The following is a 12,019-nucleotide window of genomic DNA, read 5'->3' on the forward strand; positions in this document are numbered from 1 at the left end:
TTGATGATCAAACCTTCGAGAGGTTGATAAGTTATTCGCTGAAAACTTTCATGAATGGTTAGGAGCAATTGTAAGTAATGCCATACTTCCTATTATTGTTTATCTACATAGAATGCTTACAGTAAAAATAATATTAATAACATATATATATTCAACTTTTATAAGTTTGGAATGGAAGGCTTATTAGTAAATAGGTGAAGTGTCTTTCACACGGTCTGAACTGGATTGTGAAACAATACAAAGGTTTCATCATCAATAGATTTAGATTTCACACAAAATCTTATGAGAGATTTAAAAGCACACAAAATTCAGGAGTTATTGTGACTTCATCAACTACTAGCTATGTTAGTGCTAGGAACACAAACCTTTTAGAGGAAAATATTGACTATTATGGCATGATTAATGACATCATTGAGTTGGATTATTATGGTAAGTGAAAAGTTATCTTATTTAAATGTGATTGCATAGATATGAATAGTACGAAGGATCATAAGAAAGATCGGTACGAATTTACACTTGTGAATTTTTTTCGATTAATTCACACTGGACAACAACTCATCAATGAACCTCATGTATTTTCATTTCAAGTCAAACAAGTATTTTACTCTGAAGATCCGAAAGAATTGGGTTAATTTGTTGTTCTTCGAAACATACCTAGAGACTTATTTGATATGGGGTTAGATACCAAAGATGATGCTGAACATGGAATTAAATGTTATCCTTTTACTGAACAAAACTTAGATGAGAATATCTCAAATACTTACACTTAGTGGGTCCACGAAAATGTTACTGAAGACATTTACGAACCATGATTTCATGCACCTATAATTTGTAATTCGAGTGTTTAAGACATAATGTAGTAAATAATAGTTTGTAAATAATGTCACATTCGCTATTGTATAATTATTGTCTTATAAATCATACATTATATTTTGATTTAATTAAATCGATATGTTCTTTATATATTGTAGGTTTTGATTTCTTAAATTGAAAATATCTTTATATATCTTCTGAACTAACATTTTTTCTATATTCGCTTTTATGATGTAGGTAAACTACAATACGGAGAAGTAGATTGAAAGAAAAACATATAAGAGAAATTTGTTCAGAACCGTCTGTGGCACCTGTAGATATTGGCTATGGACTGAATCCTTTGAAGGAAAATGAATGTACTGTCGGATCTAACTTCGTCATTTCTAACCCTTTAACTGATATTAGATCTGACAATACGGAGGTCCAGGTTTATATAGCACCTCATCAATTGATTATGTTTTAAATTTGAATGCAGGTATGATATACTCAAATTTTAGAATTCGAGTATAATGATAAAAGTATTACGATATTACAAATATATTTTATATTTGTTACAGTTGATAACAATGGTCAACAGAGGACTAGAGGTCGGATAACTTTGAAGGAATTGTTTGCACTACCTTTTAACGATCTTATTGTAGTGTCTGCAAATTCTGATAGGCAACCAATTGGTGAAAAGGCTTAACTATTGGCTGAATTTCTAGGCATGCTAGCTCGTAATGGAATGAAATTGCCTATTCATTATGAAACATGGCATAATATTCCATAAGAAGTTAAGGTCGATGCATTAAAATTTATTGAGGTATTAGTATAATTAATTAGATATATTCAAATTTTTTATTTTATATTTTGTTTACTTATTCAAACTTTTCTTATTGTATTATTACAGTCAAGATTTGTACTTGAAATACGAACTTCATTTGTGCTTAAGTCATTGGGAAAGAAATGGAAAGATTATAAGCATAGTTTGAAGAATAAGTATTTCGATCGAAATACTATTGTAGATGTGATGATGCAAAATCTACCTCGTAATGTGATTAGGTGGCAATATGAACAACTGGTTAGATTTTGATTCTCAAGAAAAGGAGAGGTACTAGTTTATAACTTTGTATAATATAATGAAATGATGAAAGTGTTTGATGGTTTTAGTTGGTAATATTTGTATTTCTATCATATACGTAATTACATTTTATAATAGGAAAGAGAACATATTGGGATTGGTAGTAGAAAGCAACAGAAATATAGCCACACAAGTGGATAAAAAAGTTTTACAAGAAAGCAAAAAGAAATCGTAAGTTTATAATAATTAACTTATTCCAATAAATGAACTTTTTTTGCCGTTAAAAGGTAAATATGTAAATTAACATTTATTGTTCTATTTTAATAGATTTGATTATTTCCATACATGATATTAAACTTATCGAAAGTTTTGAACTTAGTTACATGAATGATATGTATGAAAAGTTACTATTTACGTATATTTATGCCTTTATTATCTGGTTGTTGTTATTGTTATATTTTAACAGTTTTGATAGCTTCAATATTTGATATTAAGCTAGTCTAATTGATTGAACTTGATTTCTATGGTTGATATGAGAGAAAAAGTTGTCAAATATGTCTGTTTGGGAATATTTTTGCATATAAAAGGTAAATATACAAATAAATTTTGGATGCCTTTCAACATATTGAATGGTTTCAATCCTTCATATTAAATTGAGAAAAAATAATTGAATTTGGTTTCCATGATCGATATATGTGAAAGCCCAAAATGTTTTTATTCTTTATGTATATTTAAGACTATTGTGTTGTTACAGGGCTAAAATATAAATAAAGGATATTAAAGTTATTCAGAATTTTAATAATTGATTGACAGGATTGATATGCATAAATAAGTTACGGTTGATATGTATCCTATCAAATAACATATGTTTTTGTATAGGAGAATGAGATGGGTGGTACAATTAGACGTATGAAACTTTTTCACGTAACACAAAAAAAAAGATGGATCTTACATGAATGTCAAAACACAAGAAATTATGGTAATTTGTATTATCTATTTTAACATAAAGTAAATATTAACTCTTTTTAACATATAATCAATTAATCTATATGACAAATTCACAGGAGAAAGTGAAAGAAAAAATGATTACTGAGATTGAAGTAGCATCTGAAGGTTTTCTCAACATGCAAGAAATGAAAAATTGGATATTCATAGAAGTTGCTGGAAAAGAAAGGCATGGACGGGTTCGAGGCCTTGGATTGGATCTAACACTATCTGCCTACTATGGACATAACTCTCCATAATTTACACTCTCAGTAAGTCAGTCTTCGCGAGACATTTCAATATTGAAAGGGGAGTTACAAACTATGCAACAACGTTTTTAGCAAATGAAAGCAGAAAGAGAACAGGAGCGTGCCAAAATTGAAGAAGAACATGCTAGAATGGAGCTAGAGCGTGCAAAATTTAAGTAGTTGCATGATAGATTCGATCATCTTATGAATTTTGTGCAACAACAATTTTTAGAAAATGATCTTGGTGCTCAATCAACTCAGGTATTATATTTAGTAAATATTAAAATTTTTAAATAAAAAATAAGCATACAATGAAGTGTTAAAAATTGTATGATATTATTCAGTAGGTTGTTGAGCACACTAGTGACCAAGGTAAAAAATTTTCTTCATCAATTGGCAGCCAGCAAAATGTATGTAGTCATCCATTTCATACATTTTAATTTTTTATTTGGTTAATGTATTTACAATATTTGAATGTTATTACTAATTATTAAACTTTGTATTAATTAGATGTATATTTAAACGTGAATGAAGTTAATATTAATTTCAGTTTTTGAATATAAGCTCTTTACTAAAAATAAAATTTATTATAAGAAATTAAAAAAAATATTTTTACATAATGGTGGCGTTTGCGTTGGGCAATGCCGCTAAATGAATAATTTAGTGGCGTTTATAGCATAAAATGCCACTATAAGTAGTGACGCTCTTTTCAGCAAACGCCGTTAGTTAGGTGATGTTTTTATAAAAACGTCACTAAAGCAACGGCGTTTTTCTTATAACAATGCCACTGAATTAGAGGCGCTTAAAAGATATAAATGCTGCAAATATTGAGGCATTTTCAGATTCAAACACCTCTAAAGTAACAGCGTTTTCTGTTACAAATGCCGTCAATGCAAGGGCATTTTTCTCATAAAAATGTCACTGAAATAGCGATGACTAAAAGATACAAACGTCGCTAATATTGAGCTATTTTCAGATTCAAACGCCTCTAACGTAGTGGCATCTCAAAGATATAAATGCTGCTAAAATGGCGACACTTTAGATATAAATGCTACTAATATTGAAGTTTTTTTTTTAAAATACTGCTATTTATCGTAATGCGTGTATAGGCGACACTTTGCGTGACTTTTTTTTGCAAACGCCGTAACTTTATAGTGATGTTAATAAACGTCGCTAAACGATAAAAAAAATGTCGCTAAAAATCAAAACCCCTGTAGTGCGGGTGATATATCATGTAAGTATGGTGAAACATACAATTGTCATAAGCCATAAAGGCAAATAATCAGCTGGGACTCCGCTAATTCACCAGACTAAATTACTGAAGAAAACCAAAGATAGAAGATAGAGAAGAAAATCATAATCATAGTGTCTGAGTGGAAAGTTGAAAATGAAAGGGCAATAAAAAATTATCCCGGCATTTTTTATTTTTATTCTTTCAATTGCTAAATCTAATGGGCTGTGGGTGGTAGTCGTGTGGATAGCACACTCCTTTCGTTTATTTAACATTATCTATTTCCCACAACTAAGTGCTCTCCGATTCAGCAATCCATTAATTTTGGGGTTGTCATTTTGAGTGGGTTGTAGGCCCTCTATCTATGCAGAAGATCTTTGGGTTTCAATACTTAGATAATTACTTATATAGTCTAATTGGATTTTCCTACAGACAGCACAAAAAAAGAACATTTTAGATAATCAAAGTGTTTTGTATTGTCAAAGGTGCTTTGGTTATACGTAAAGTAACGAGCTTAAATTTTTATATGATAAATGGAGTTGAAGAACATTGACAAACTGGTGGTTTTCAAAAAAAAAAAAAATGAAAGGAAAAGAAAAGAAAGAAAGAAAGATGGTTCCATACGATTTGGAAATATTTATTACTTATTCTCATTATTATATTATAGGCCGACCTTTAATTTGCATGGGGCTATAACCCTTGAAACTGCTTAACGTCTTTCAGTTTTGTCAGACATGCAGAAATTCAACTAAATGTTTGTTAGAAAGCAACCAATGACCATCTCCTTTCTCAAATACCAAAAAATGAGAAAGCAAATGGCCATTTTATAATGTTAATTTTAATCTATATAGGTTATATAAACTCACCTTGTAGGATACATAGAGCTCAAATTTCTCAAAGGCACAATTTCAATAGAAAGCCAAATATATATATATATATTTATATAATTTCAATAGAAAGCCATATATATATATATATATATACATATATACCAACTGTATCGAAAATCACATGCCCTATGGGCAGTCGAAAAGAAAACAAAGGAGGAAAAAAACATAACAGAGTGATTTGTAATAAAAAGATGGATATATAACCGAAGAAATTAAGAGATTTGAAATGTTTTGTACTTTCTTTTGTCTTGTTTAGTAGTCATGCTTTAGTCATGAATTTGTATTCCGGTGTAACTGCCTTGGTAGTACATTTCCTTTGGGATATCATTATAAAAATTTCATATCTTCTCCGTAACTTATAACAGATAATAGACTACAAAAATTTCAATTTTTGTACTTCTATGGTTTCAGTTTGCTTCTTTAGATTTGTTTTTAACCTTTTCTGTCTTTCCTACTACTTTTTTTTTTGGCTTTTCAAACAATTTGAAGCCAATAATTTTGATGATCAGAAGCAATATATCCAACATCGAATTTGCAGCAAAGTGGAGAAATGATGACTACTGTTTTTACCATATACTACCAATTGTGTTGGCCATACAAAATTTTGAGAGTCGAGTCTGAGTCCATTGTAGAAGTGATTCACAGGGTGGCAAAGCTTACTTTGTTTAATTGGTCAAAAATCAGCTTGATTAGGCTTCTTTAAAGATCTTCCAACGCCTGCATATCTGGAGACCATAGTCATGGGGTGAGCAGCAATTGAATAGTGTAGTTACAGTGCGTATGTAAATATCAAATCATGACACCCCCGCAAAGACCTTCCAATACAATAAATGTTTCTTTTTTTCCTCAAGCTTTAAACTTTAATTTACATTTTTTTTACCATATTAATTAATTCTTATCTACCTTAAGTTGATTTTGTACGTTGTGATTTAACAATCATTGGTGTCAGATCAGGCAGCAGTCCATTGAAAATGAGAAAAATTTCTCTCTTTTACTTTTTTATCTTTCTTAACTTTGCTTAAAAATCCCTTAATTAATATTTGATGCTTATAAAGGATACCAAGAATATAAGGCTAAAAAAAAAGTTCACGGGAAATTTTTTTTTTTTTTGTTTCTTTGAGATTAAATGTGTAAACTATGCAATTCTTTGGGCAGATGACATAATTTCTTTGGCAAATCTACTTAGAAAAATTTTGTTTCTAGGATATCGAGACAGCTTCTCATTTATTTATTTTTTTTTGTGAAACAGTATTTCTTAAGATCTTCATGGGTGCTTATACCCCACATTTGCCTCCTTCACAGTGAACGTCTCGCTCAATAAATACCCTTCTAGGGGGCGTGTGTCCTCCACACTTTTCCTTCTTTCCTTCTCTAATTTCCCTCATTTTCTAACATCTTGCCATTTCCTTTCCTTTCTCATGGAAACCACCAACGGAGCATCTTTCAATAACCAGAAGTTCACTATCCCACCATTGAATGATGTTGAGCAACAAACAAGCATGGAAATCGAAGCAAAAGATGACTTTAATTACTCAAAACGATCACAATGGCTACGAGCTGCGGTCCTAGGGGCCAACGATGGACTTGTCTCCACTGCATCACTGATGATGGGTGTTGGTGCAGTAAAACAAGACATTAAAGCCATGATACTAACCGGTTTTGCAGGTCTGGTAGCTGGGGCTTGCAGCATGGCCATAGGTGAGTTTGTTTCCGTTTATTCACAGTTAGATATAGAGTTGGCGCAGATTAAAAGAGACAAGCAAAGAGGTGAAAATAGAGAAACAGAAGAAGAAAACGAAGGAGAAAAGGAGTCTTTACCAAACCCTTTACAAGCAGCTGCAGCCTCAGCGCTTTCATTTTCAGTGGGAGCAATGGTGCCCTTGCTAGCTGCATCTTTTGTAAGGGAGTACCAGGTGAGGTTAGGTGTAGTTATTGGTGCTGTGAGCTTGGCTTTGTTGGTATTCGGATGGTTGGGAGCTGTGTTAGGGAAGGCACCAACCGTGAGGTCTGCAGTTAGGGTCTTGGTTGGAGGGTGGCTGGCTATGGCTGTAACCTTTGGGTTAACCAAGTTGATTGGATCAAGTGGGCTCTGAACTTCCTTCTTTCTACCTTGCCTTTTGGCTATTGTGGAGACATGGAACTGTAACCATGTTGTTTTTGTCTGATATATTTTCCTATGTTGCTTTTTCCTTGGACGCAATCTGTGCATGGAAATATGCATGCTCTACATATTTGGAATATATATATATATATATATATATATATATAGAAAGAGTACTTAAATATTTTTGTTTATGTAAGATCTAATTATCTCCATTTAACTTAAATATATAATTAATTTCTATGTAAAATTATTAATGTTGTGTAAATTTTAGATAAAGCAAATTCCTCTCAAGCTTAATTATGAACCATTTGGATCTTTTTTAAAAAAAAAATTTTAATATACATAGAGTTTTGAGCAAAACACAGAATGTAATAATTCTCTTTTCTCTTATTTCATAAATTCTAACTGTGTTACTTCAATATTTAAATACGAAATTGCAAGTTAGAATTTCACTTTCTAACTGATGAAATATATATATATATATGTTTCCTTATTAAAACATTATTTATTTAATTAATATAAATAATTTCTTCGTAATTCAAATGGATTGAATTGTCATTGAAACTTATCTATTTGGGACTTTTATATGTTAGTGGATACTAAAGTATAAGAGGATAATTTATGTTTTTCTGCTCCATATATATATATATGTATTAACTAAGTTATAAATATAATATAATGGTACCTGCTGTGCATATTGACTAAGTTATAATTTAATATAGATTAATATAATTAATAACTTTAGTATTTTTAAAGTAATAAAATTAAAATAATTCTTATAATACTAAATTAAATTGAAAGGGTAAATTTAAGTTCAAAAAGCAAATATGTATGACCTAAATTTTAAAATAAAGTTTTAATAGAGAATATTTATAATATCTAACATTTAACTATATAATCAGTGAAAATCAAAAGGCAAATGAATATAAAAAAATTTAAATATTTAATCCTTCTTTCTTTTGATTTTTCCATTTAGAAGTTTTTTCTTAACGTATTCTAGTGTTAGGTCACAATATTTATTTATTTTTTATAATTTTTTAAGAAAAATTTTCATCTCTAAAAGATTATCTTGTATAACAATCAAATCGGATTTTACATTTTTTTTATTGTATATTTTTCTTGAGCTGTCTTTTTAACTTCTTTGGTGGTGGATCTTTATCATTAATTTTATAAATTTATGAGACAATCAATCATTGTTGAATTTATTCAGGCTCTTACTTCTCATATATTTAAATTCTTTATTTGATTTGAAACCCATTGTTGCAAAAATTTTTTTGCTTGAAATAAACTAACTTTCAAACGTTTTCTTTTCAATCACTGACTTCCATTTTAACATGCATGTACCTATTTATATAATATAAATCATTTTGTAATTTCATTTTCTAATAAAAATACATGCACAAATTCTATTAATTAAGAAATATTAATTTATAAACATGTTTTAAAAAAGATATGAAGCAATCAAGAAATATAAATAGTGTCTCAGTTAATTTAATAATCAAGGAAGTTTATTTGTTTACAAGAGATATTTACTAAAGTTATTTTTAATATAACTTATACAAATATGTTACAATAAGAGTTTGAATAACCCATTTGCATTTAAAGGTATATTTTATCCTAAATTAATTTTTTTTTATGTTCTTTCAATATTGGAATACTTTTCTCAAGTAACTTTAGTTTAACATTACTATCATTTGCTAAATAATGAAATATAAGAATTTTAAAAATAATAAGGTATTACATATTTTAGACAACAATAAAAAAATACTCTTATATTTTGAAGGTAAACTTTGTTTTAAATATTTTATTAGACTTTAAAATTTATTGTGAATAATCTTTTTTAATATTTGAATCTCTTTTTAATTAAAATGGAGTGATTTTTTTATTTGACGAATACTCAATTATGTTGGAAAATATTTTCAAAATATGAACATATGATTAAGTAAATAACTTAATCATAGAGAAATATTGTTAAGTTGTTAAAATAACTTAAGGTTTTGTTTCTAAGGCTTTACATGAAATAATAAAGTTTAAAGAAACATACAGAGAAGGCTTTACATGAAAGTAGTTGACTGCCATGTTCAAAGGAGTCGACTGCTTTAGGCATTCAAAGGGAGCAATCGACTGCCAAAGGCAGAGAGTCAACTTTTTTTGACAAACAGAAGCTAAAAATAGATTTTGTATAAATAACAGTCAACCACTAGCCTATTACAATCGATTGTAATAGCTGAAAGTGAGAAGAATTGATTCCAAACCCTAATAAAATGGACTGTTATTTATTAATTATCTTCTAAAAAATTGATCTATGTTATACCAGTTGACTACCATTGAATAGAAATCGACTACTTTATAGGAAGCCAAATATAAAACCTTTCTAGAAATTGAAAAAAAAATCAATTGGCATATGAAGTAGTCAATTGCTCATGAGTTGAATGCATTCTGTAAGATGAAAAAAGTATACTGCTCTATAAAGAAGTCAACTACTTTGCTAAAGAAAACATTATGAAAATTAGAATTACAAAAGGCAATCGACTGCTTTCTTGGAATATGGTTGCTTTACTTGAAAAATTATAATTTCAAAAAATGTGAACAGTTGTTTCTCCATGTGAAAATTTTGATTTATTCAAATAAACAAATATGTTTGTAATCTTTCAAAAAGACATATTTATAATAAAAAAGTGATCTTTGATTGAACAATCCAATCAAAGAGTCACAATCTTAGGATTTAATTTTTATAAATAGAAATTGTGAGTATTCATTTAGAGAAGTTTAATAGAATTAGTAATTCAAAAACTCTTTCTCTTTTCTCCTATTCTAACCAAAAAGTGGCTAGTTACTTTGCATAATTTTTGTAGAAATTAATGTTCAAAGTTTAAAATTTTCATTTTCATCAAGAGATATTTAGTGATTTGATATCACAAGTGCAAGGTGAAATCAAAAGTTGAAATCAAACAATGTTCCTTGTATTTTGGAGGCATTTCGGTTATATCTTTGCATATGATAACTAATAGACACGAATATGCCTTAAGAAAAATGGCATTTGTAGCATGCCTTAAAGTAATTTTCTTGTTCTTTAAAGGTCCATCTTGATTGTTATTTTTTATAGCCTGCAAGTGCATAGATCGCTATCAACTAATAAAGTGATGAAGTACAGTATCATTCCAGTGAGGATTACATATTGGGTGCAAAACCAAGTACCAAAAGTGATGCTTTACTAGCCTTATATTTAAATAGATAAAAAAGATAGTTGATTGTTTTAAACAAAAAATAAAGAAAACAATTGAAAAGTGTAAACAAAAATTGTATAGGCTAAGAACCAACTAATTAACTAACTATCACTTGGTAGTTTTAAGGGATGGTCAAAAATAATTGTAAACTAAAGAAAACCAACAGCTTTGTAAATAATGTAGGTTGGTCGATTGTAATGAAAACATAAAAGAACAATATTGAAAACAAGATTGAAAATAAAAAAGAATATAAAGATTACTTGCGGAATAATGAAAAGAGATCTTGAATAAGAATCTAAAGAAAACTTGTATTAAAAGATGCTTTTAAGAAAACAAGATTGTTATGACTAGTCTGTCATCCTAGCTTAACTAAAGAAAACTATAAAGAAACTTTAAAGAAAACCAAAACTAGAGAAAAGAGAAAAAGGAGAATAGATGTGTTGTGGGATGTGAGATGTGTTACAAGTGAGGGATGGCTCACTATTTATAAGCATAGGTTTGGCCAAGCATAGGATAGGATTACAAAGTCCTACTATAATTTGAATTCTTAAAAGATTACAAGTTATCTTGATCTTGGAAGTGTTTGATTGAATATGGGATCTTCAATAACACATGTGTTGGCTGAAAGGTGTTCTTAGATTGGTCTTCAATGCACACTTCTCTTGCCATGTCATCATTATCTTGAATTTTGAAAGTAGGTTTGGCTAAGGTAGAAATGCAAGAGCAATATTCAAATTATTTATCTTGAATTCAAATACATATTTTGCTAAGGCATATCCAAGACTCTTTTTGGATTAGGTCTCCTTGAGTTCAAACTCTCTTGGATAGAAATCAAAGAATCCTTATTGAATTAAAACTCTAGCCTTTATATTCTTTAAGGTGTCCATCTTGGAGTTAAACTATTTAAATTGATCAAAGAGTCCTTATGCAACAACAACTCCTTCGATAGTTGAATGTATATAGGAAATCCTTAAGATATTTGGATTCGCCTATAACTCTCCCATGCATGGCCGAATATTGCTTGTCTTATGCTTGGCTGAATCTTGCATAGATTTTGCATAGAATTTTAGTCCAAAGGTGTCAAACCCTAAAAATTAAGAATTCAACATTCATAGTACAAAATCAAGCAAAATTTAAAAATTAAACTAAAATGGACATGTAAAACACTATAAATTTAACAGTCATCACATCTTAAGTTCAATCAAGGCTTGGAAGGGAAGACTATAATCGAAGATAAAATGGTAGATTATCATCAACTTCAATGTTCATGAAGATGCAAGCTTTTGAACTAACAAATTATATACTAGTATAAGTCATAAAAATCCATCATTTAACTAATATTGTCATAAAATTATAAATTATAGAATTCATACTATTATTATTAATAAATCATATATTTTGATATAAAAATATTACGTACCCAAGAAAATAACTAATTATAAGTAATTTTTCTATGGTTTTT

General features: G+C 29.1%; 1 protein-coding gene across 1 annotated transcript; it reads left to right on the forward strand.

Moving 5' to 3' along the window:
• Nucleotides 1-6,574: 6,574 nt before the first annotated feature.
• LOC111311187 (vacuolar iron transporter homolog 4-like) lies at nucleotides 6,575-7,532 on the forward strand. The gene has a single exon (XM_022910560.2). The coding sequence runs from the start codon at nucleotides 6,645-6,647 to the stop codon at nucleotides 7,317-7,319; it is 675 nt and encodes a 224-aa protein (XP_022766295.2). The 5' UTR covers nucleotides 6,575-6,644; the 3' UTR covers nucleotides 7,320-7,532.
• The last annotated feature ends 4,487 nt before the right edge of the window (nucleotides 7,533-12,019 follow it).

The sequence above is a fragment of the Durio zibethinus genome, chromosome 1 (assembly GCF_047325235.1).
Source record: "Durio zibethinus cultivar Kanyao isolate XHJ-2024 chromosome 1, ASM4732523v1, whole genome shotgun sequence".
In the NCBI taxonomy this organism is placed as follows: domain Eukaryota; kingdom Viridiplantae; phylum Streptophyta; class Magnoliopsida; order Malvales; family Malvaceae; genus Durio; species Durio zibethinus.

Excerpts from the sequence above, each read along its gene's own strand:
- LOC111311187 (XM_022910560.2), top strand. The coding sequence starts at position 6,645 with ATGGAAACCACCAACGGAGCATCTTTCAATAACCAGAAGTTCACTATC.